This window comes from Triturus cristatus, chromosome 6, assembly GCF_964204655.1.
Source record: "Triturus cristatus chromosome 6, aTriCri1.1, whole genome shotgun sequence".
In the NCBI taxonomy this organism is placed as follows: domain Eukaryota; kingdom Metazoa; phylum Chordata; class Amphibia; order Caudata; family Salamandridae; genus Triturus; species Triturus cristatus.
The window spans coordinates 1,598,218,394-1,598,245,483 of NC_140589.1; the positions used below are offsets into that span (position 1 = coordinate 1,598,218,394).

Sequence of the window (27,090 nt, forward strand, 5' to 3'; positions counted from 1 at the left end):
TGTTTCCAAGAACTGTCCCAGGACTGAATCTAGGATCCAGTCCTGGAGTTAGAAAAGTAATCCTGAAAGTAATCTATTGCAAATAACTTCTAACTTCCATTGAGCTCAATGTATTATTGTGTTTGAAATTGTGTTACCTATTGCAACAACCTGAAACTATCTACAAAAGTCAATTGCATATTGCAAAAGTATTCAACTAAAGCATCTCATCCTGAGAAAGTATATTTTAATACCTATTGTTGGTTCTAAAATAAAACAAATATATTTTTTTTTATATAAACCATTGGCCTAGATTTCAGTTCTTGAGCGTGTGAATTAATTTGCTGACTGAGGGTGTACATCAAATGCTTAACACTGTCCTCCGATACTGTCTTACTGCTCGACCAAGCTACCACTTTAGAGAGTGAGGTTCAGTCTAACTTGAACCTCTGCCAAACCTCTGGAGACCCTTGGACTCTATACACACAGTGTTGTGAGTCGATTTAGATGCCGTATATAGGTTTCTCGATTTATGTCCTTATATAGGCACAATTCGCATTGCCCATATTTAGGCATAGAAATCCTACCCTTATTTAGGCATTATTCATGCTAACCAAATACAGGCATGGCCACCTACATCCGTTCATCTACGTCACAACGAGTTCTTGGAAAACCAGACTTTTAAGCGTTTAGGACTTCCCCTTGCTTGGATATTGATTTCTCCAAGAACCCATTTATTATACATGAACATCTATTCCTTAGGAGTTCATTCATGACGTTCTTCTGCCCGACTTTTACGTCAGTACTGGCATTCCTAAACACCTTCAAGGTAAAAATATACCTTCACTTACCATGGCAAACAACAGTTCGGCTGCCTACTTACACGATGCGGCTCGCCACGGCAAGTTCGGAAGTCCCCGCCTGACGCACTTACCAGACGCTGTCATCCTCCTCGCAGAGAATCCAGCGCCAGTTTTTCTGATTTCTCTTGCGGGGTGTGAGAGATCGAGACTCGGAAAGAGATTCCAACCTCACTCATTCTAAGGTATGGAGCGGACTAGAACCTAGAGGGACTTTTGGCAAATCTTGGCAACTATAGCTAAACTAGACTATAGACAAACAGCACCTACTTCTTACCGTAAACTACACTTAGGTTAGGTACACTGGGGTAGAACTAGCTAGAAGCATCAGATGAGTATTAACATTTTAGCCTGTGTTATTTATGTATGTATTTTTATGAATATCTGTCATGCTACAAACCATAATATTGCAGTATCATTTTATCTTACTGCTAACGCTGTACATATTATACTTCGCATTCTGTCTTACGATTGTAGCAGTTCACATCTCTTGCACGAGAAATAAGACTGTTCAATAAACGTTTTTTATTGAAACGCCCGTCTATCTATTTCTGTGTAACTTTGTAGAAACGAAGCATGCACGATTGACTGAGTGAAATTATTATCTATTGTTTCCACGGTTGTGAGATTGTTCCGATTCTAAGGGAAACAAAGTTGTCATGTTTATGCGGTTGTCAGAAACGAATCCCTTGTTTATTCGAGAAGTTTTCTAGGGACCTCTGAGTTAGCTGGCACACACATGTAATTAAGTTTAATGTACTCGATAGAGACATACTGACCTCAGTCCTATGTCAAAAGTATAGTGTATATTATTGCAATGCGCAGAGCCCATCAGGGATATAGGAACTACACTACAACGGTACCTCACTTTGGTGCAGTATATATAGAGCCAGTTTCTTACAAGCATAACTTAAACCAATAAAAGTTTTACTTACCTTGTATTGTGAGATCCCTCGATGTGGTATCTAGGATTCTCATCCAGGGGATACTCCTCAATAGTCATAATCAATGAATAATCCCCGCCCATGTGCGGGGTCCCGGAGAATATAGAAAATACATATATATATATATATATATATATATATATATATGCATATGTGAAAACATATACATGCAGCCTAAAATGTTTACAACATGGCAAAAATGCTGAAATTACATAGGTTTGCATTGTAGTACCCCTAACCCATAAGGAAAAAAGGAAGCACTAAACAATTGTCATACAATAATGCTTTATTGCCATAAAGCAAATTTGTAATTGCAGGCATTTGCCTTTAGGCTGCAGCAGAGTACTAAGAAACAAAGAAAACTGACACCTTGCCTTTAAGGCATTAGAGTAGGGGTACCGTGCCTTTAAGACCTGCAGGAGACCCCATGATGCACCACAGGTGGCAGTTAGGCCAGTTCTTTTTTCTTACTCCTTCTATGAGGATCCTGGAGCTTGAGCTCTTCAGTTTTTGGACTGAAAGTGATTTATTTGGTATTTTCTCAGAAAACTCGACATTTTCTGACTCCTTAAGGCTTATTCTACTGGTTTTTTGGTCTCATCACTAATTATTTCCAGTCAGAATGCCTGCCTTATTCAGGAAATGCCCTTCCTGTGGCAATAGGATGGCACTGGCAGATCCACACACTGTGTGTATTGTGTGTCTTCCATCCTCACACAATCCTGACCAGTGTCCCCACTGCCAGAAATTTTCCAGGCGGACTCTACGTGACAGAGAGCGCATAAAACTTCATGCCCAGCTGTAGAAGGACAGAAGCCATCATGGAGGTGACCATGGAGTCTTCAAACCACCTTCTTCAAACACACAACACCGAAAACTGCGACATACCACCTCTCCTGAGTCCACAAAGAAGAAGGTAACAGGAGATTCGCCGTCGAAGAGACCCAGACACTCTTGAGCATCGAGGGACGAATCACCATCTCGACGTCGAGATTCTCCGCCGCATGCAAGTAAGTCGGCGTTGAGGCAGAGCACTTCGGGCTCGAAGGCTGTGGGTCCTGACAGATCTGAAAAGTCTCCGTCGACGTTGAGGCTTCCGTCGACATCGAGACACACTCTGCCACCCTCGAGGGGGTCGGCGTCGAGAGTTACGACGGCAAACATCTCGCCGCAAGTGGGCTTGACAACGTCGAGAGCTTCGTCGAAGTCCCAACACTCGACGTCAAGAAGATAGACGTCGACTCGGCGCCATGGGCGATCAACGTCGATCACCATGTCGACGGTGGAAGTCGAGGTCGCCCTATCACCGTAGGCGATCGACGTCGAGATCACCGTCGAGAGCGGGATGGCGTTCCCATAGCAGATCCCCTCGATCAACGCTGATGGTGACGCAGACTTCATCGACATCGCGGCATTCGACGTCGAGGAACAAAAGTGCAGCGGCAACAGAGGAGATGTCATCTGGGAAATCTCCTAAAGCTGGAGAGAAGTACGCTCTGTCGCCTCGCTGGCTGGAAGGTGTTGGGACAGGTGACTGCAGAAATCTTGGCTCGGACTACTCTCGTACTTACTCGCCTTCTAGGATCTCTCTTCAGAGAAGCAAGTCTCCCCTCAGAAGGCCAAGATCGCCTTCCATGCACCGATCATGGTCAGGGGTCGTCGCAGCTCTCATCACGACTGTCCCTATAAGAGAAGACGCACAAGATCGCCCAGATGTTCTTCCTCCACGAGGTCCTCGGTCCGGGACTATTCTCCGACCTTCTCCTCGACTCCTCCATCGCGGGTGTCTCCCATCGATGACATCGCGACCTTCTCAGATGTCCTGGGTAGGGGTGCGCGGAAACTGAACATCACTTTGCATACCCCTGTGGTTCCCACATCGATCATCTTCGACACCTTATACCATCGCACAGTTCCTAGACCGCTGCTTCCTTTGGTGCCAGGACTCTTGGAACCAGCTATGGCTACATTTCTCACCCTTGCTACGGTGGGCTCCGTACCATCCAGGATTGCCAAAAAGTATAAGGCCCCAGCCAAGGATCCCTTATTTCTCAGAGCTGATCCACCAGCGGACTCCGTCATTGTGGCGGCAGCCATGAGGTCACTCAGCGTCTGTGTCATCTTCTGTCCCCCCAGAGAAGGACAGTAAGCAGATGGACTCCTATGGCAGGAAAATGTGCAATATGTCGGCTTGTTCCATGAAGATTGCAAGTGCCTCAGCCCTTCTCCGGCGATACAACAGGTCCTTTGGGACTCCCTCTCAAGGTTCACCGAAAAGCTCCCCAAAGAAGACCGGCAAGACTTCAGCAAAATTCTACTGGAAGATGGGCTAGTAGCCAATCAAGTTATAAGTGCGGCAGCGGACGCTTCAGATCTCGCTGCTCATGGTTACTCCCATGGCGTCTGTTCACGGCGCTCAGCCTGCCTGCGCCTCACAGGCCTCAAGCCTGATGCTCAGAAAAAGATTCTAAATTTTCCATTTAACGCCTCCTCCTTGTTCGGGGCTCATGCCGATGAGGAAATGAATAAAGTGAAGACAGAGCTGGATACTGTCAAGGCTGTAGGTCTGGAGAAGCGCAAAGAATACCGGAAGCGCTTTCGTCGGGCCACAATCGTTCCTTCCAGTAGAGGGTTCAAACCCCTCAATGGTCCTCCCAGAACCAGCAGAGGCCCCAATTCCAGCAGAGGGGTCGTGGCAGAGGAAGAGGGAACACCAAGCAGCAACAGTCCACCACTAAGCAGCCTTCCAAACAGTGAGGCATTGCTTCCTCCGTACCCGTTCGGCACTCCGGTAGGAGGGAGTATCGTTTTTCACCTGGGAGAGTAGAAAACCATAACAAGAGACAAATGGTTGCTGAATATTGTGCAGCATGGTTACTTGCTAAGGTTCAAGTTTCCTCCTCCGGAAGTGCCCCTGCAATTGAAGCGCTTTCCTCAACTTTAAAGTCGGCTTTTACAGGACGAAATATCTATCCTCCTATCCAAGAGGGCGATAGAGGAGGTCCCACCTCTCCAAAGAAACCAGGGGGTATACTCCCGCTACTTCCTAGTCCAAATGCGAGGAGTAGCCAAAGAGTACAGACCTATCCTCGACCTGCGCCTGCTGATCAGGTTTATCAGAAAGGAAAAATTCCGAATGCTAGCCCTGCATTAAATCTTTTCGCACCTTCACCAGGGAGACTGGATGTGTGCCATCGACCTGCAGGACGCCTACTTTCACATTCCTGTCTCAGTGAAACATCGCAAATTTCTCAGGTTTCAGGTCTCTCGTCACCGATACCAGTATCGAGTGCTTCCGTTCGGCCTCAAATCCGCCCCACGGACATTCTCCAAGTGCATGGCGGTGGTGGCTGCCTTTCTCCGCAGGCGGAAGATCTTCGTCTATCCTTACCTAGACGACTAGCTCCTGAAAAGCTCCACACCTGTGCTACTCCGGCGCATCTCTCATATTGCTTCAACCTGCTGAATTCCTTGGGGTTACAAGTCAACTACAAGAAGTCGGTCCTCAACCCCATCAATGAATACACTATCTGGGCGCCTCCCTGGACTCCGCAGAGGCAAGCGTGTGTCCTTCGGAGGAGAGGTTGTCATCAATGCTTCTCAAGTGCCACACTCTTCTCAACACTGCACTTCCCACAGCCAGGCAGTTGTCTTCGCTACTGGGTTCGATGGCCTCGTGCATCTACATTGCGCCCAATGCACATCTTCACATGCGGCCTCTACAACAAGCACCTGAAGATCAATGGTCTCAGAGGTCAGGTCGCTGGGAATATCGTGTCTCTCTCCACCAAGCTGCCAGGGACTCCATCAGATGGTGGATGAAACGTTCTCACCTGCTGCAAGGGGTCCCTTTTCATCAGACGCCTCCAACACAGACAGGGGTCACAGATGCCTCAATGCAAGGCTGGGGTGCTCATATGGGCCAGCTTCAGGTACAAGGTCTCTGGTCCGAGACAGAAAGAAGTTATCACATCAACTTCTTGGAGCTACGGGCGGTCCATCTGGCGCTCAAATCCCTGTATCCGTCTTTTCAATCCAGCCACATTCAGATTCAGACAGACAACACAACAACTATGTTCTATCTGAACAAGCAAGGAGGCACCAGGTCATGAGTCCTGTCTCTGGAAGCCCAATCCATTTGGCAGTGGCTGCTGGCGAGAGGTCTCTCAATCGTCGCAGTCCACCTTCCAGGAGCCCTGAACGTTCAGGCAGACGGCCTCAGCAGAGACTTTGTAGAAGCACACAACTGGGTGCTCAAAGAAGACGTCGCGCAGTAGGTCTTCCGGCAATGGGGAGTGCCGGACATCGATCTGTTCGCAGACGCGGCAAACACGAAATGCCCCGTCTTCGCGTCCAGATTCCCCCAGCAGGGATCACAGGGAAATGCACTTTTGATCAGCTGGTCGCAGACATTGCTGTATGCTTTTCCTCCGCTCCCTCTAATCCCGGCGGTCATACAGAAGTTCTACAGGACCAACACCAGAATGATCCTGATAGCGCCGGAGTGGCCACGCCAGTGGTGGTACCCGGATCTCCTCCAACTGTCAGAGGTTCCACACCAGAGGCTGCCCTGCCGCCCGGACTTACTGACCAAGAACGAGGGGAGTGTGTTCCATCCCAACCTCCCCTCCCTCCGGTTGACTGCATGGCACCTGAAGTCATCCAGTACGGACATCTAGACCTTTCGGCTGACTGTATGGACATTCTTAGAGAAGCAAAGCGGCCCTCCACCAGAAAGTCTTATGCTTTCAAGTGGAAGAGATTTTACCTTTGGTGTAAGGACAACGCTCTTGATCCGACTCAAGGTCAAGAGCAAGTGATTCTTCCATACTTGTTGTACTTGGCAAGGTCAGGCCTGAAGTACCCCTCCATCAGAGTTCACTTAGCTGCTATCACAGCTTATAGAAAGTCTCCTACCCAGACCTCACTCTTTCAAATGCCTGTGGTCAAGGATTTCCTAGAGGGGCTTAAGAAAGTGTTTCCACCAGTGAGGTCCCCTTCGCTTCCCTGGGAGCTTAACATTGTCCTCACCAAATTGATGGGTGCTCCTTTCAAGGATTTTCACATCAATCAGATTATCACGTTGCCCACTTTCTTTCCTCCGCCCACCACTCCCCCGGAGAGAGCTTTACATTCTCTAGACCTCCGGAGGGTATTGAAGTTTTACCTTGATAAAACCCTTTCACTTAGGAAGTCTGACTGGCTCTTTGTTAATTATGGTTCAACAAATACCGGGCAGGCTCCTTTTAAAAGATCTATTTCTAGATGGACCGTCTCCTGTATAGCTTTGTCTTACCAACTAGCCAACAAGGTTCTACAGGGCAGACCACGAGCACACTCTACCAGAGGGAAAGCTTCTACTACAGCTCTCCTTCCCAACATTCCTAAATCTGAGATTTGCAAGGCGGCTACATGGCGCTCGATACATACCTTTACACGCCATTACTGCCTAGATTCAGATGCACAGGCTGATGCCCAGGTGGGGCAGGCCTCTTTGAGGAATTTGTTTGCATAACTGCTGTTTGAATGTGATGTTACTTCATGTTCTATATGCTCTGTTGCTCGTCCGCGAGACTTCGGGTATGGGCTTGCTACTCTAATCATAGATTATGACTATTGATGAGTATCCCCTGGATGAGAAGGATTAGTTACTGTGAGAAGTTGGCCTTGCATATGCTGGTCACTAGTTATAGTGGCCACCTTGCACCAGTCCAATTCGACTCTTATGGTAGATAGGTTTAAGACCACCTTTTAAAGAAAGCTATCCTAGTGGTAGCTGTGGAGAGCAGCCTTCAGGCTAAGTCTCAGAGGAATGTAAAGCTGCTTGTTTTACCTTATAATCTCTTGAATTACCAAATGAAAGGACACCTCTCGGGTATATATATCAAATATATATGTATTTATTTCTAGACACACTCTACTAACCTCTTTATGAGATTAGAAGCCAGGAACACATTCAAATATCAACGTTTCACAATAAGTTAAGCACAAATATGGCTGGGGCCCTAGGGGCGTACCAGACCATATACTAAAAATATGGGTTAGGAAAGTCGACTTATGAAATGACAAGGCCTAGGGCCTGTAGAATCGCTAGGTGTTCACCACTGCAGTGAAAGCAGGTAAGTAATCGACCCACGGGAGACACATGCAGTGTGTGAACACAGCCGCGGGTTCCCTATTGATTATAATGGAGCAAGTCATGGTTTGATTTTTAAAGTTTTAGGGTACTTCGAGGAAGTCTACAAGCAAGCCACTTACAAGGTAAGTAATTTGAGGGCCAACACACACTAGGGCACCGGAGTGCACAAGTTACCTCACCCAGGGAAGCCGGGTGCATAGGTGTCTTTTGGTGTCAGGTCGCGTCGCTGTTATCTATGGAAGAAGTGTCCGGTGGAATCCAAGGGTGGATTCAAGATGCAGATGATCTGAAAATTGAAGGGACAGTGTTCAAAGTCACTTGCCAGTGACCGGTGGCCAGGAAGAGGGCTGACCACGGATGTCATGTGATTTCAGGTCGTCGATGGTGTTTTGACTCTTCGCTCACGAGGTCCAGGAGAGATCGACGATGACCACCAGCTGGATTTGGAGTGCCCCACGACGTCTGCAGCTGACTGAGGTGTCGGCAACCGGATTGGAGCTAACAAGCCTTGGCAACAGCAAGTCTAGTGGAAATCGAAGAAGGTCAGCGTTGCAGACCAGCAAGGTCTGAGGGACTCACCCAGCGAGGGTGAGTGAGGGCGAGTGAGGGCAGGCCTGGAGCAACCAGGGGAGCCCTTTGAGTTGATAAGTAAGTCATCGGGGGACCCACAAGCCAACGGGCAAGTGATCACGAAGACGTCTCTTGAGGAAATGCTTCACAGGAGCCCACGGTCACTCGGGACGGGGTAGGCCTCTGATTTTCGCTGCAAAACCTGCTGGAGGCTTGGTCCACAAATGGTCCAATGCACAAGTTCGTAGAACGTCGTGAAGGGGTTGCACTCGACAATAGTGCACGGTATCCGGGTATTGCTGTTCCTCGTCACTCGTGGGGTCCACTCGCCTCAGCTCTGCTGGGGACTCCCAATGGCCGTCGAGAAGTCAGGAAATCCACTTGCGGGGCTGCAGGGACTTCGAATTCCGTCAGGAGCGGGAAAGTTTGCGACCGTTGATTAAGGGTTTTGGTGCCTGCCAAGCAGGGGAGTCACTCCTTGACTCCAAGGGAGATTCTTCTGTCTTCCAAAGGTAGTGGAATGTCGAAGGGCCAGGATTCTTCTTTGAAGAGCGTCGTCCAGGGTTATCTGCTTTGCAATGGCAAAGTTTGCTATCTTATACTGTAGATAGGGGAGGGACTAGCTCTATGACCACTCCTCTAGGAGGGTCAGGGCAGGGGGTGGTTACACCCACTTCCCTTTGTCCAGTTTCGCGCCAGAGCAGGGACAGGTAGCCCCTGAACCGGTTTGAGCTGGCATATGCACAGAGGAGCCTACTGCTTCTCCAGTGCAGGACTTCAAAGCACTCTAGAAGTGCACCCACCCAGCTCCAATACACTAAATCCTGTCTGGAAGGTGGTGACACCTCCCTGTGACAGGATGCCTTTTGTTGGGCTTCCTCCACTGCGAGTTTCAGTCAGCAGCAGGAGGGCAGCCCAGTGTCTGTGCTGGTGGCATCCATTTTGTGATGCCAGGGCTCTTTCAGATCTGTTGTTTTACTATAGTGGGTACATGTCGTCCCCTCTAGAAGGGTGGGATCATGCTCCCACATCATGGACTGATGTGGGGGTATGATTCCAAGTTGTTTGACACCAAATACGACATGTTTTGATGCAGTCATTCCAAGGTTAGCATTTTAATGCACTTAAGAGTATATGGTTTAACCACATCCACAAACAGCCATAGAGAATAGACTCTGCCAGCTGTAGAGGGGCCCTGCTCATGCAGAGGCACCCCCTCACATTGTAAACCAAGCACCCTGCCCTCAGGATTGATGGGGCCTGCTATGGTGTGGCTGATAGGTTCATATGTGTGTATATGGTGAGATATAGAAACCTATACCTCTGTGAGGAGTGCTAGCACTACCTCACCCAGGCTGCAGTAGCAGGCCTGTGGTGTCAGATTTAGTCTGCTTCCCAGGGGTGTCATAATACATGCTTCAGCCTCTGGTAGGCCTGTGAAGTACCTATGCCCTAGGTACCTAAGGTACCATATACCAGGGGCTCATAAGGTACCACAGTTTCCAATCACTAGTGCATCTAATATGCACTCAAAGTCGTTTAGAGAGAACAGAGAGACTGGGGCCCTGATTAGCAGGGACCCAGCCAGACTATAGCCAGAAACCAGTGTATACATCAGAAAAAAGTGGGGGCAACATAAGTGCAGATCCTACTCTCCTACAGTTACTTACCTGTAATCCTAGTTCTCTTCCAGGGGTATACTCATCAAAGTCATAAGCGATCCACCAACCTCCCGGGACGAGCATTCTCTTCAAGTTATTGCTTATTGATTGCATATCTACTCAGGTGCATATGCACTGTCAAAAAAAGAACTGACCTAACTGCCACCTGTGGTGCTTCATGGGAGCAATGGGTCTCCTGCAGGTCTTAAAGGCACGGTACCCCTACTCTAATGCCTTAAAGGCAAGGTGTCAGTTTTCTTTGTTTATTAGTACTCTGCTGCAGCCTACAGGCAAATGCCTGCAATTACAAGTTTGCTTTATGGCAATAAAGCATTATTGTATGACAATTGTTTAGTGCTTCCTTTTTAGGTCTCGGCTAGCGAAGGCTGCGTTTGCGCAGTCTCGCTCACGAGATTTAATGTTTTAGGAGTGGGGCTTTAACCCGCCCCTTTGTTTCCCTCTTCTCCATTGGCTGGCCTCTTAAATGCTGGTCAGCCATTGGAGAAGAGCTTTGTCTCTCCAAACAAGCCCCGTCTTTTTCGGATTCGTTAGCGTGTTTTTCGATTCTTTCGCTTTTTTGAAGCCCCGCCCCTTTTACACGTGGTGGGCGTGTTTGTTTTTGTTTTTAGCGTCGGAAGATTCGTCCATTTTATCGGAGCAGGATGTGGGGTTGCCTCTTCCGTACTGCTCGGCGTTTCAAGGCCACTTTCAGGTAAAAGCACTCACTTGTTTTATTCTGTTTGCAGTTTTGAATAGCGAAAACTCGACCCGAAGGCATTTACACGAGCAGCAGTTACAAAGGTTGCATGTGTTTTTTTGGCAGTAAGTAATTTACCCCAAATTACAGGATGTTCAGTCGACGCAGATACTGGAATCTAATTCACAAGTTCCAAAGTCGGCAGCCCTGGCTTTCTGCTAGTCTTTCTGTGCTCCTCGGTCCGTAAAAAATTGTAGTCCTGCGTCTGTTTGTATAATGCCCATTTTTTGTTTTGTTTTCTAAAGCTGACCATCCACGCGTAGAAGCATTACTCTCACTGCCACCTGTATCCAACTTAAAGTTCTATGGTGCTATGGCCTGCAACGTGATATCCTTCCACAAGACACGTTAATTCTTAAAAATCATCAAAATTTGATGTTACTGACTTTCTAAAACAGGTTAACTTAGGAGACGTATCGGAATTGCACGGATACAAGACTGTACTTGATGCGAATGTGTGTCCCTGAAATGTTCCCCTGAGAGAGGATGTGCAAAAGTGCGCGCGCGTGATCGATTGGCGTGACGTGCAGAGTCATTAGAAACACGCTGCTCACCTGAGACTATGGACCGGGTGGTTCCTCTTCCACGGCTCCAGCTCACTCAGTGGAAACCTCGCCAGCCAGCCCAGCAACAGCTCCCCTCCCAGGTGAGGCCAGTCGCTCCACACCAGGTGAGGCCAGTCCCGCCACACCTCGAGTCAAATCCGTCCACTGAGGGGTGTATGCTCGCCCATTCCTCCCCCACCACCTTCCATGAGTGAGGAGTTCCGGCGTCTGCCGCTTCTTTCTCAAACTCGGCGCTAGTGTGCGCGTGGTGAGGAGGTCCGCCCCGGCGCCAGAGAGGCTCGACTCGTGCCTTCTGCCCTCCCCGTGCCACCTCCTCTCCTCTGCAGGGATAGGCTTTCAGCTACTCCCTTGCCCGCTCCCCAGCAAAATCTGTCCTCCTGCACAGTTCTTACACGTTCTTGCTGCAGCAGAGACGATTCACACTGCTTGCTACCCTACCTATTTCCGCAGGGCAGTCCTCCCACTCACCACAACAGGCAATGAATGCACAATGTGCTGCCCCGTCTTCCAAAACCACCCACACCCATCTCTACTTTCTCGCACCCACAAAATACTTTCCCTCGCCCCTGTGAATTCTTTACCACCATTTGATGGCACCCTGCCTCCTATGTGGTCTGTCCTCTCCACGCGCAAATATCAGGCTACTGTTGTATTGTTTCGGGGCTGTGTCTCGTTTTTTAATCCCTCTGCCCCACACACATCTTCCTTCATATAGGAAAAATAACCTCATGCCATAATTACCCTTGCCTTCAGACCTCCTGCAAACACCTAAACAAGTTACCGCCCTTCCTACAGCCAGTCTGTTCCACTGGACCCCAACACCACCACCTGCTTCTGTAATAAATCCCATGGTATGCCACATCACATTAAACATACAGGTTTTATCCCGAAACACACGTTCACCGCAATTGTCTTTATACTCTCCTAAAGAATCTCAAATTACTATTTACAGCAGACACAATCACCCCCCTCCTTATTTCTTCTACGTACATTCGACCTAAACCACTCCCTTAATATTCACAGCCTACCACCAACACTTCATCACACAAACCTTTTACCGATGCCCTCTAGCGTGCTACACTTGTGTGGTAGTTCTGGCGGGTGCAAATACATCTAGTTTCTGTGGGACTGTGCCAACTTATTATGTTTGTGTCTTGCTAAGAGGTACTTTAGCATTCATGACATGGACGCTTATAAGGTCATACAACATCTTTTTAACTCTTCTAAAGTTGGAGTGCCTTTTTGACGTAAATACAGCTCCAAAGATAGTGGCTGTCATGTCTACAGGAATTGTTCCCAAAGGTGATACAAACATAATAAATATAAAGCACACTGTATGGTGTTTTTAATGGGAAAAGTTGGTTCCTCACTGCTGCATAATTTGCTTTTTCTTTTTGCACAATTTAGTCAACCTTGCCTCATAATTTAGTACTCCTATGCCACATATGTCTAATACTGCTGACTACAGGTTAACATTTTACTCTTAGGAAAGGTTTAACTTTACCCGTTGTTATCTTTGAATGTGCTTTCTTATTGAAGAGTAGTGGAAACTCATCTGTTTGGGCACCCGCATGGCATCTGGATTTAAAATGTCTGGGATGTAAGCAAACCCTTGGGAAATTGTGGCATGGATGCTAGGACCTTGACATTGTAGCTATTGACATTGTAAATAACAATGCCGTTTCTTTAAACGTTTTAAAAACAAAAACATAAACAAAAATAATGTCATGAGCAATGCCAATAGCTCTAACTTTAACAATGCCGAGACCGTTGCATTGTAAGAGCTTGTTTCCTTATGGGTTAGGGGTACTGCAATGCAAACCTATGTAATTTCAGCATTTTTGCCATGTTGTAAACATTTTAGGCTGCATGTATATGTTTTCACATATGCATATATATATGTGTATATATATATTTGTATTTTCTATATGCTCCGGGATCCTGCACATGGGCGGGGATTATTCATAGATTATGACTTTAATGGGTATACCCCTGGATGAGAACTAGGATTACAGGTAAGTAACTAATCCATACCACACCCAGCAGTCAGTGTTCAAAGAGTAATCTAAAAGTATTCCAAAAGTAATTATTGTGTAGTTTAAACTGCTTTTTGAATCAATACCAACCTGTAACGATTGCATATTCATCCAAAACTGCATTGCCTTGTGAAGTCTTTCATTTGAGAGTATGTTTTACTTACTTGTGCCAGGTGCTGCTTGGATCTAAAAAAAAAAAACCATAAGTGTACCATTTTTATACTTGCCTAATTGGTCTGGATTCAGTCTCTGAGTGTGTGCCATCAGTCTTGATTGAGTGAATACAATAAATGCTTAACACACCCTCTGGATAAGCCTAACTGCTCTACCACACAGAGAGCTGTTAGTACTTACCCAATTTAGCCACTGCTATACCTCTGGAGTCTTCCTGGACTCTGTGCACTATATCTCACTTTTGTTTAGTATATACAGAGCCTGCTTCCTACACCCACACTACCACTAATAGAGCAGTTTGGGTTATGCATTGGGACCTGTACACCATGCACAGTATTACCACCTAATGGCAATATCCTATACAGAGCCAGCTTCCTACCCTGGGTGTTACAGGAGATTTGTAAAGGATTATGGTACTATAGAGGCACCACTAACTGACCTGAACTCCAAACAGCAACCCAAAAAAAGTCAGCTGAACTGAGCAGTGTCTGAAGGCTTTTAACACTCTCAAGTAAGCTCAGTACTAAGTACCTGTCCTGAAGGCCCCTGACATCAACAAGGAGTTTGTTGTCCAGACCGATGCCTCTAAACATGGGATAGGTGCAATGTTGTCCCAAGTGAATGATTTGGGCCAGGATCAGCCAGTTTCTTTCATCAGCAGGTGACTTCTTCCAATGTAGCAGCGTTGGAGTGCCATTGAGAGGGATGCCAGTGCTGTGGTTTGGTCCTTGCAAAAATGCTAAGATCCTACCTGTTTAGGACTCCCTTCAAGGTTGAAACTGACCACAGGCCCTTCTAGTGGCTAATGCGGGTAAAAGGAGAGAACCCCCAGTTGTTGAGATGGTCCATTTCCCTACAGAGTATGGATTTAACAGTGAAACACAGAGCTGGGACTAGCCATGCTAATGCAGATGGCCTTTCCAGGTTCTTCCACTTAGATGATGAGTATCACCAGGAGAAAGGTTAGTTGCTCATCAACTTTCATTGGGTTGGGGGCCATGTAAGGAAAAGCCTCATTTTGTGTGGTCACCCCCAATCTTTTGGATTGAATCGGTGCTGTTTTTTGTGTGTTCTTTAGGTCTCGCCTGTGCCAGCACAAGTGATGCTCTGGCGAGACATTTAGTTAGTGGGCTACAGCTTTTTGTGTGGCATACTGCGTGCGGTTACGCACACAGGCACGAGCAGAGGTGCCATCTGGCTTTCCTCTTGCTCTCCCAAGCGTGCGCGTCTCACTCCGCCTCTGTCTTGCTTGCCCCTCCCCCACCCCAGAGAGAGCCCACCACAGAGCGTGTCTCGCGGCTGCGCGTCTTGTTTCATGTAAGTGGGCTTTTGCGGCCAATGCTGGTTTTACTTTCAATTGTTTTTTAATGCGGTATTAGATCTCTAGGAATTGGGTTAGGTGGCTTCTTTAATGAGGCAAACACCCTGCCTTCCAGTGGTGGCGGCTTCTCTGTTGCACTTCTTGGATGACATCACTTTCTGCTGCCGCTCACTTCTTATATCCTGGAAGTAGAAATGTACTTTCTGCAGAGAGGCTGGGCGTGCCTTTCTGTAAACGGCGATCCAGCATTTGTTTCAGATGTGCAATGTAAAACCTGACCAAGGCGAATGGGGGGCTTTTTTGGGGCAAATTAGGTCAGAAATGTTTCCTTTTTCCAGACTGTCATATTTTCCAAGTTCACCTAACTTCACGTTCCTGGATTGCAGTCGCTGAAACAAAGCGGCCAGCGCTCTTTCCTGAAGCGAATACTTCTGGCGCTCAACATTGGGCTACTGACGTTGTTTACAAGGGGTGCCTAAGAATGAACTGACAGGGAGCTTGCTTAGCTTGGTCTTTATTTTGTTCCCCAATACGGAAGATAGACTGCAGCACACATCTTCGGATCGATGGTTTTTGACTTGCGACCTAGATTCTTATTCGACCATTTTAATTACTATATTTTTCTTTTGTAAAACTTTAAAATCTTTTGTGGTTCCTGTTTAAATATATACCGCAAAATGACGTGCTTTCTTTTTTATTAGCTTTGGTTATCTCCCTCTCTACCTAAAAATGTTAAAAGGTGTGCGCTAATCCAGGCTGTTGTCGTTAATAATAATAGCGCTCTGCATGTTCGCCTGAACGTTGCGAGAGGCTACATTGAGCTTTATCCCCGGGACCCCCTGCTAGTGTCTAATTGTTTTTGCTGGAGAGCAGTTGTTCTCCTGGCCACTTTCATGAGCTACTATCCCACTCTGTGCTGTGCTCTCTCTCCCCTGAAGCAACCCCTCTGCTCTAGAACTCTTTCAGGGCTTTCAATTTCTTGGCCTGCAGAGGGTGCACGTCTCTACTGCTTAGACAAGTCTAGTACGCATCCTGTAATTGTGTTAAGTACCAACCAGTGAGTAGGAGACAAGTTGTGCATGTTAGCAAACCACTCTTGGGTGTGCTACTAATGGGGTCAGCCAGGGGCGTCTTCTGTTGCATTGTGTTGGCATCTAGATGGAAGCAGCTAAGCTTTCTGTAACCATACAGTGCCCCTCTTCTTTACTGCTCTGCACTCGGATACTCCACCCCCACAGTCCAGTATATCAACCCATCTTAGAGATGAGCTCATACTGATCTATTAATGATGATTATCCTATCTCAACTGTGATAACTTTGTTACTCACTTCATTGGTGTACTATATGCCAGCCTGTGTTGTCACATCGCATCACAAATCGCATGCACCACTTCCCTTTTTAGGTCGAGGACCGTCCGGTCTGCCGAAGGCAGAACCGGAAGTCGGAGATTTAATGTTTCTGAGAGTGGCTCTTTAGCCCGCCTCTCTTTTTGGCTCTCCTCCATTGGCTGGCTTCCTAAACGGAGGCCAGCCATTGGAGGAGAGAGCCGTCCCTCCAAATAGGCTCCGTCTTTTTCAGATTCGGGGGCATGTTCCGTGCTCTTCTTTCCACTTTTTAGCCACGCCCTTTCTCAGGCGTGTTTTTCTCTCCTCCAGCCAATGGCAAGAGGAGAGAAAAAGAAACACGCCCCCGAATCTGAAAACGCCGCTGCGTTTCTCCGAGGCATTTCTGCTTTGCCTCGGAGAAAGGCGGCGGTGTTCATGGCGTCCTCTCCCCCTGCTCTTGGCTCCCGTGTTGGCTGCTGCTCTGGTCTCGTCCCCCTGACCGAGCCGCATAGGATCCTAAGGTGTCCGTGCCAGTGTAGCCTAACTGAGGCTCCCCAGCAGTTTTCAATGTTAAGGAGTTGAAAGTGGTGCCCAGAATTGCCGTTGCTGCTTTAACTGAAACAGTTACTTTAAGGGTCGTTGAAGGTGGGACCCAGAAACTGTTGCCACTTTAAGTGGATGAGCTATAGTTTTCTCGTAGCAACAAATAGCTCTGCAAGGAGGTATGCGCTTGTTGTGTGAAGTGCTAATTCAAATCACTAATGCCAATATCAATGTTCCCCCGGAAGACTTGGGATCGCCCCATTAACTTTAAGTCAAAGTGCCCCTTGCCGCTTTAAGCGAAGCGGGTTTCTGCTAATCACCGCCCACACATCAGAAAGGCTTCGCACGGAAGTAAGCAGTAGAAGCAGGATATTTGCGTAGCGGGAACTCGTCACGTACCTTGCCCGAGTTGACAGCTGCTACATATACATACATCCTGGTAAGCAGGGGTCGATCCTCTCTTGCGTGGCGTGGGTTCACTTGCTGGCGGGTTGCTCCATTGATAACAATTGTCGCCAAAATGAAATAAATAATGAAGCCGATGTCGGTGCAGTTATCGGGATACGTTTATTCAAGATAGGAGCTGGAGCAAACCCGACCAGCACATCAGGGAAACCGTCTCTCCGTAATGGCTGAGCACGGAACGCTGGGCTCTGGAACAAGGCGCATGGCCCGTCCACGAGACCAGACAGCCCCACGAGCACCTGCTGCAGCGTTTCTTTCCACCGGCATTTACCAGGCCTCACATAAATGTCGAGAAAACTCGTGTGATTAATTATCTTCCGGGAGAGCGAGCAGCATTTTGTATAGTTGAGGTTTTGACTCATATGAAGTTAGTGCAGAGGGTTAATAGAACGTGTACTAAGTAGATTACAGGGTGCATATGATGTAAACAGATTACTGCTTTCAAAAGAGACATCCTTCTGTTACTTACCATTTATAACTTAAAGTCCTAATATAGAATGGTGAACTATTAACTTTCATCCCAGCACTGCAAAGTATACATTATTAGAACATTGATTAATGTTGCAAAAAGGGTTAATTTGGCTAGAAATCAATTCGTATTATTAAAGAGAACTCCCAACTATGCTGTTTCTTTTTCGACTCTCTATCTACCTCACTCTCTATCTCACTACCTCACTCTATCTACCTCACTCTCTCACTACCTCACTCTCTATTTCAATACCTCACTCTCTCTATCTCACTACCTCACTCTCTCTCTGCTAATGCAATAGGTATCACATATGCAAAAAAAAAAAGCTAATGCCAATAGAAATGACAATGCCATTTATTTAGGGATACAATAATAATAAAAAAATAATGAGCAATACCAATAGCTCTACCTATAATATTGCCGAGACCATTGCATTGTAAATGCTTGTTTCTTTTCTACCCCAACTGCAGTGCAGTAGAAGTTGTAGATTGTGTTCATTTGTATAGTTGCATCACCTTAAGCCCTAAAGGTACACCCGGATGTCTCTTTTATGTATGATTGCGGAGGCAAGTTTGCTGGAAACGTCTGTGATACCATTACATTACCCCCAAGCCTCTCCTCTTGAGATGATATATTGGCAGGCTAATTAATTTTTTGGCAAAACGTCCCACTTTGATTCCAAGTTATATGTTGGAATAGGACTCTTGGAAACATTTTTCGATGACGTAACTGTGACGTTACTAATTCTTCCTAAAATAGGGGTTATCAATTTGTTTAGATTGGGGCCTCCTCACAAATTGCCTTCTTTCTTTACTGTTAAAGTTATGCTGTGGACTACTTATACATTAAGGGGGTCCTCAAAGGGCCCTGGTGAAGGGGGGCATCTATAATCCTTATTCCTATAAAAGATTCCTTCCTCCAGCCTGAGCAGTTCTTTACCATTGTCATCATCTAGTGATGTTGGATATGGCTAACTGAGAAACTACTATTGCTCTCCATGCTCAGTTCACCTGCTCCTGATGGAACCCAGAGGCATGGTCATGTCACAGTGATTTCACCCAGTAAGGGCATGTCCATTTGCAGAAGGGTGGATGAGGAGAGCTATTGGTAAGGTGTTTTTCAGAGCTTGCCTTCTCCTTCCGAATGTTTCACTCAGTGTATGAAACAATGAGACCACCAGAAGGGACAATCGTTTTATTTAAACACTCGTAACAGCGGAGTTCCACAGACCCATTTACTAATCTTTCTCACATCTTGAATGCCCAAGTATTGTTCCTTCCTTTGGGTTACATAACTGTACATAGATGACTTCGGTATAGTACAGTTGTTCTCACCATGCTGCTTAATTCAAACTAGGCCATAAAACTTTAGTAGAGCACAAAACTACTGCACCAGAGTAGATGGAAGAAATACTTATTACTATACAAGCTGGGCCCCTCTCTGGCCCCCCCTCTGGCCCCTCTGAAGACCTCTAGCAGACTCCGTCCCAGCCCCGTGATCGGAAGGGGTCCCTTACTCATGACACAACAAATAGTGATGAACTTTTGTGAGAAGCAGACAAAGTACCCCACATACAGAGCCCCTAGATAGCGGAGAGCCTTCACCTGAACCTGAGCTCCCCCTGATGATCTCTGCCTTAGATTGGGGGCACCTCTGAGGTCACGTCTCCTGTCTCTGAGGTCACGTCTCCTGTCTCTGAGCTCCCTTCCTACCGTTGCTCGTAGTCAACGCTCTCTAGGACCTCCTACACATCTTAGCTACGCACTGCCGACCAGTATCCGGTCCATCGTGGTATGGACCGCGACTTTGCCCTCTTCAATGGGGCTATCAGCCAACACCTTTGTGAATGATTCCATCCCTCAACTTGCTTGACTGTTCATAGTATGCCTTATATGCCTTCTCAAACGTTTGGACGGCCTGCCGTTTGCAGGCTACCCGGTGCATTCACTTACTGTGTTTCATGGTCACCACGGTTTTGTTGCATTTGTTGGGAGGGTGTGGTTGCCTATCCCCATCCCCCACCTCCCTTTCACTTTTTCCTCAGTTTACCTGTCCTGCGTGTTTGGTGGTACGGGGTGTGAGAAAGTGGCTCTGTATATACTGTTCCTTAATAGGTACAGGGTGTACAGAGTCCACAGACCCCAATGGTTTAACAGAGTTTAAAGTTAGATATAACCTTACTCTCCAAAGTGGTAGCCTGGTCGAGCAGTAAGGCAGTATCAGAGGATAGTGTAAAGCATTTGTTGTACACACTCAGTCAGCAAATAGTTCCACACACTCAATACCTGAACTGTAGGCCAATGGTTTGTATATAAAAAAATATATGCTTGTTTTATTTTAGAACCAACACTTGGAATTAAAATATACTTTCTCGACAGGAGATGTTTCATAAAAATACTTTTGCATGTGCAATAGACTTTTTAGTAAACAGTTACAAGTAGTTGCAGTAAGCAACTCTATTTCTAAACACAATACATTGAGCTCAATGGTAAATTCACATTATATGCAACAGATTACTTTTTAGATTACTTTTGTAATTCCAGGCCTGGATCCTAGATCCAGTCCTGGGTCAGTTCTCAGAATCAGCTGTTGAAAGTCGACTTTGGTACTGTGATGATTTTTAACTAATATTTAGCTATTTTAAAAGTTAGCACTTAGAAAATATTTCAGAACAAATAATCAATGATTCCCTATGGAAGAAAATGTAGGTTACAGGTACAATAGGTTATCGTTACTTTTGTAATCCAGTACTGGGTGCCTAGACTCAGTACTGGGACCTTTATCCAAAACAGGTAAGTAATTACGTTTTCAGATGTTATACGATTTTTGAGGAATATTTAGAAATTGCAGAAATCAACACTTAAAAGAAATTTCACAGAAAAACAGTCAATGGTTTCCTATGGAAGAAAAATGAGTTTAAGGTAAGTATAGTTGTGGGTATTTTTCAGAGTCAGTGCTGTGCACCAAGATCGAGCACTGGGGGCTCACCTAAGAGCAGGTGAGTAAATTCGTTTTTGTCACTCGGCTGATTTTGGGTGATTATTTTGAGTTTTGAAAAGTCCACACTTAGAAGAATTTTCAAGAAAAAGCCAGTCAATGTTACCCTATGAGGAAAATGAAGTTAGCGGTTTAAGGGTAAGTACTCGACTGGCAGAATTGAAGTTCTGGGCATAGACTCAGGGGTCCCCCAGTGTCAGGTAGGTACAGTTAGTTTACCCTCAGCGGTTTCAGGACGGCCGGGTGCAGAGAGAGTTAGGCCCAATGTTATCCTATGAGGGATAGGGGGGCCTTTGTTGGTGGCTGCTGTCTGGCAAGCCATGTGGCTGTGGGAGCTGGGCTCCTGGTCACTTACTCCGGGCAAGTGGGGAAGTAGGTTAGAGTAGAGTTTTCACTGCCAGGGCCACTCGGGCGGCTGGCTGCAGGGTGCTTTTGAGCCGTCGGGCGCTCAATTGATTTCTATGGGAAATCTCTGGTTTGGAAAAAGACTGCAGGCTCGGGGACGAGGACTCTTCAGGTGCCACAACCACTTTGAGGGGTAAGCTGGGTAGTTGAAGGATAGGTAGGTACCCCGGGATTGGGCACAGAGGGCCGTGGGGCGCCGGGTGCAGGGGTGCCTTTTGATGTCAGAAATCTTACCCTCTTGTTGATCGCGGTTGGGGTGGCACTCTGTTCTGAGGCTGCAAGCTTCTTCAGGATAGTCGAGGGGGGTCCTTGGGTGCCGGACTCGGGGTCACAGTCGCCGTGGGGTCGTCCTCGTGAGTTTAGTTCACTCCGGCACCGGCCAGGCTTGGCTGGTGCAGAGTGGGCTGGGATCGCGGTTCCAGGCTGCTGCCAGGGGTGAAAGGTAGGTTTTGAGTAGAGCCTCTACTCATGGGAGTCCCAGGGAATCAGAGTTCAAAGGTAGCCAGGTCCTCCGGGGTTTCTGAGGTTGCTGGCCACAAGAGATGCCGCGCTGGAGCAGGAGCAGGTTCGAGGGTCGACAGGCCGGTAGGGCTGGGGCCAAAGCAGTTGGTGTCTTCCTCTTTTTAGCAGCTGCAGGGCAGGTCTTTGTTCTTCTTGCTCTTCTTGTAGTTTCGAATCTGGGATCTAGGGAAGGAAGGTTCAGGGTGCCCCTAAATACTAGATTTAGGGGCGTTACAGGTAGGTGAAGGGCAGGGACCAATGGGTCCCTGTCCTGGGGTGGGTACACCCCCTATCCTGCCTCTCTCCTGTGGGAGGGGGGCAGTAGCCTAATCCTGATTGGGTAGGGCTTCCCATCTTCAAGATGGCGAGAGCCCGGGGATGTGTTTCACCTCGCCTCCCCCACCTGAGGGGTGGGGTTGGCAGGCTGGCACATTCCTTGTCCTTATTTGGGGTTTCCGGCCAAGCTTCCCGCCAGGGTGGGGGGTTGCAGTGGCCTGGGGAAACTCAGAGGCGGCATGCCTTTGAAGCTTCCCCCTGCCCATCCTGGGGGAGGAGATTTAGCACCTCGCCCAGGATGTGCATTGTTGCAGGCCCAGGAGAGCAGGGGCTCTCCTACCCATGGGTCCAGCAACATGTCTGGTGTGTGGCAGCCTAGGCAGCCCCAGCACAGACGTGGATTGTAGGTTAGGTTTTAGGGGGCATCTTTAAGATGCCCTCTGGGGTGCTTGGCACATTAAATCCCACACTGGCATCAGTGTGGGTTTAATGTGCTGAGAAGTTTGATACCAAACTTCTCAGTCTTCAGTGCTGCCTTTATGGTGCTGTGGAGTTCGTGTTTGACGAGCTCCCAGCACCATGTACTCTTAAATGGCAGCACTGCACTTACAGAGCCCAGGAATGGACCTGGGTAGTGTAGGGGCACAGGGCTCCTGTGCCCACACCATTGGCATAGGTCAGTCAGTCAGAAAACTTTATTTCGGTAAAAGTACCATAAAAGTGCAGACATCACATTTAAAAAGATTCTACATATACACTCAATAATCTTTAAAACCTCTCATAAAACAATAATTTAGTTCGTTAAGTATTCTTTAAAAAAATATGAGATGATTAGCACAAAAAAAAGTGAACACGGCTTAAAATATAAGAAGAAAGGCATTACAGTGCTAAATGTTTTCTTGTTACCCACATGGAAAAGAGGTATTTCGCAGTAACTGTGACAAATAGGGTGGAGGTATCAGATTTCATTACCCTATATAAGTCTCTGTAATTGCTTACCCCAATGTTTTTCGCTAATTGAATAATCCATTTTTTACGTGGGTTTGTGTAGGCCTTACAGAAAAATAACACGTGGACCTCTGATTCCTCGTTCGAGCTACACCCTGGGCAAACACGATTTGTTGAGCCTACCCATTTATTCGTCCTACAAAATAGGGGAAGGGAACCATGCCTGAATTGTATATAGAGTTTCTTGGCAAGCAAAGGTTGGATCATATCAAGTGCGGGCTCGAAGCTGTAGCTTAGTTTCATTTCAAGGAATACAGAGGTCAAGTTAGCACCTGAATTGGCATAGGGCACCCAGCTAGAGGGGTGGCTGATGTATGCCATGGCAGTGTAGGTGTGGGCATGGCACACAGGGATGTGTGCCATGTCGACTCTCTGTTTTGTCTTGTACCCAGACACTCAGCCTGCAAGAGCAGTGTGTGTGTGTGTTGGGGTACAGGGCCTGTAAAGGTGGCACAATAAGTGCTGCAGCCCTTAGAGGCCTTCCCTGGTCACAAGGCCCTGGGTACCTAGGGTACCATTTACCAGGGGCTGACATGTGGCCAGGGTTTGCCAATTTGGGTTTTGTCTGTTAGGCAGTTTTTTTTTAGGGAAGGAACACAGGCCCTGGGCACCTGATTGGCAGGAACCCAGGGCACAAAAAGGAAAAGTGCATCAGCTATTAGGCAAAAAAAAGGGGGGGTTACTGCAACAAAGACCCACTTTCCTATACGGGGGTACCTAGGGGGACTCTGAGACAAATTCCCTAATTGTTTACTGGATGCAACATGGCTTGTCAACCTAAGTACACCTCCTTTACATTGAACATTAGAGGCATGAATAACCCCACCATGTGCTATAAAATCCACTGAGTATTACAGGTCCACAAAGTCCATTTAGTTTATCTCCGAGAATCTCATGTTTACTATGCTGAAGGCCTTCGGTTGCAGAAACGCTGTAGGGCTCAGCTCTTCTACATCAACTTCTCCACCTATACATTTTGGGGTGAGGGCGGGTGGGGTGTGGCAGGGATCCTCTTCATAGTCCAGTTATCGGTTGTAGATATGGAGGGACAGATAACTGCTCTTCATGGGGAAAGTAGACGTCAATCTGATGGTCTTAGGCAGTAACTCACTCCCTCCCTCCCTCCCTCCCTCCCTCCCTCCCTCCCTCCCTCCCTCCCTCCCTCCCTCCCTCCCTCCCTCCCTCCATCCCTCCCTCCATCCATCCATCCATCCATCCCTCTGACTCCTTGAGGTGACTTTAACAGCGTGCTGAACACTGCCGCTCTGATCCTTGACACAAAAATAATTAGGAAGGAAACACCAGAGCAACACTACAAAAACAGTGGGAAACGATCTGGCACAGGCAACGTTCATTTGATTATATGTATTAACCCTATTTTAAAATACAGTGTATAGCACTATACCAAGGGAAACGCCAGTGCAACACTAAACGAGCATTGGCATAGCCAATAGGTCTTGCGTTTGAGACCTTATAAGTATTTAGTTATGCAGCACAATATCCTTGGTGCAACAACATCAACTTGTGCATGGTTAAACACATAAGGTCCCAAAGGCGAGACCTATTGGATATGCCAATGCTTGTTTTTTTTTTTTTTACTCGGAGGCCTGCTAACCAGGCACATTTTCCATATTTTACTGGTCCCCTTGAAATACTGTTTTTATACTAATGCAGGCTGTGCAATATAAAACGAACAAACTTGTAATATGTCTTATAATATGTCTCTGTGCGTTAAAACAGTTTTTCTAGAAGTCTCAACTTAACATATGAAAAATCTGTCTCCAGTTCTCAGCCTAACTTGTGTTTTTTTTCCAGTTGGCTCTGCAGTATGTGTCAGTGGACAAGGAGCTTGCCCCACCATCAAACACTGCAATATCAGTGACTGTGAAAATGTTGGTCTGTACATAACTGATCATGCACAGGTATGTCAATCTTATGATTCATTAGAATTATTTATTAGGCGTTAAGTTGAGATGTCCGTTCCAAAAGGCACATCAGAAAGAAGCGCTAGCATCCTTTTTTCTGGGAATCACCGATTGCTTTTTCACTGTGGGTGAAATGGACATCTGAGATGTATAAAACATAGTGAAGTGTAATTGGTGCTGCTAGAGCGCAGCAAGAGCCTTTGATTCCATGTCACTTTACAGTAACTTGAAGCTAGGAAGCAACATGAATGCATTGGTCAAAATGTGAACCAATGAGCTACAAAAATAGGTGGTCTCAAAGAAGCACTACATGGGCCATAGTGGAGTGCAACAGCAGCCAGCACTTGCAGGGTTTACTGTGGGTACCTTAGGAAGCAGAGTTCTCTGCATTTCTACCTCCAGGGAACAAAATGTAACCTATAGAAAATGTTTGCCAAGGAGGAAATTGAGTGGCAGATTTAAGAAAAGGTCAGCATATACTTAATTCTTAAGTACTGGATCTTATTAATATTCACATACTTTGAAAAAAATCTAGTCTTATGTCTGGAAATGCTTTGTTTAATCAAAATGCACAGCTGCTTTAAATCTTTAATAGTGTGGTTTGTGCACATCATTTGGGTCTTTCTGCAGCAGCCAGTGAATAGATTTGCCTATGTTCTGCTCCATGAGGTTCTCTTAGTTTTAATAGTTCCTTACTTTGCCATTTATTTACAAAAAAGAGCATCCTAACTTGACCACCTGTGTAGTCTGGGAGAGTTCAGCTTCTGTAATCCTTGACGTGGCAGTTTCAGAATTTCCACATATGAAATTCTGTGCTTTGGATCACCATCCTGTTCTACTTTTGTTCCTTTTTAAATGACCTGGAGGTGGTATATTTAGTCAAATGTACATTACGACAGTTTTGAAAAATTGCAAAAATACACTATGGTTATGAAACTAAACTAGGGGTAGGCAAAACTTTTCCGCTGGAGGAATATGCTGGCACATGCATCAAAAATGCCATTTGCAATTACTTATTAGTGAAAAATAAGGATTCTCTAATAAGGAATTGCAAAAGCCTATGCATGTAGGATTCGCACAAAAAAAATAGTGATTCCTACAAATTCCTTAATTGCGAGTCGCAAATTGCGAGTCGCAATTAAGGAATGGCTTTCCATTCATTCCTATGGGCCTACAGGCCCATAGGAATGAATGAGAATTGCATGCGCAATTTGCGAGTACCCATTAGGTACTCGCAAATTGCGCATGCAATTTCAAGGGTGCAATGGTGTCAAAATGACACCCTGTTGCAACCCTGAAATTGTAATGTGCACCCATGTTGCACATACATATGCCCCAAGGGCATGTGTGTGTGTAACATGTAACTTTAAAAAATGCACTTTAGTGCATTTTTCAAAGTTTTTGCAAATTACCGACCTGTTTTATTTTTCGGTAATTTGCGACTCCTGATTTTAAATTGCTTCTAGTATTGCATTTAAGGAATAGCAATTTGCGATTCCTTAAATGCAATCGCAATTTGCGATTTATGTATTTGGGATGATGCATCCCAAATGCAAAAATGCCTGTCGCAAAGGGACAGATCCTGAGAATCTGCCTGTTTGCGACTGGTTTTTAGTTTGATGCATGGGGCCCATGGTCATTTCACGTTAATCTTGTAACGCAGAATTATTAATAAATTCCGTCGCTCCACTGACTGAATTAATCACCACTGCTTGTTTTTTAAACAGGGCTGGAAGAGGGAGCAGTCCCTCTATGTTTAAAAAACACTGCAGATTAAAGTTTAATCTGCAGTGGCTTTTCTTCAGTCTGTTCTTCAGAAAGGCTTACACTCAAACCCACTGTGAGGCCAACCCTTGTTGTGGTTAGAAGTTATTCTTGCAGCCAGGCATTGCACCACACCAACTATGCATCTCACGCCTGCAGCCAAAGATCCTGCAAACACGCTGAAGACCTGTGCTGTAGAAGTTGGCCACAGAGTCTGCCGTCAAATATTGCATCTAAAATTCTCTGCGGCTGTCCTTCGGTGCCCATGGCCTTTGGCTCTTCACACTTGTGGCTGAGTTTGCTGTAAGTGCTGTTCTGTATGCATATACCGTCCAAGGTTTTCAGCTGGCACAGCTTAGGTTTGCCGTGGCCAGTGAAAACTCCCTTCCCGCCCCAACTAGCTGT

At 46.5% G+C, this 27,090-nt stretch overlaps 1 protein-coding gene across 2 annotated transcripts in view; it reads left to right on the top strand.

Moving 5' to 3' along the window:
- FBXO11 (F-box protein 11) overlaps nucleotides 1-27,090 on the top strand; it is a 400,064-nt gene that overhangs the window by 178,704 nt on the left and 194,270 nt on the right. For both annotated transcript variants that reach the window (XM_085612738.1, XM_085612739.1), the window contains exon 10: nucleotides 24,812-24,918. In XM_085612738.1, coding sequence (XP_085468864.1) covers nucleotides 24,812-24,918 — 107 coding nt within the window. The remainder of the gene's footprint in view (nucleotides 1-24,811; nucleotides 24,919-27,090) is intronic.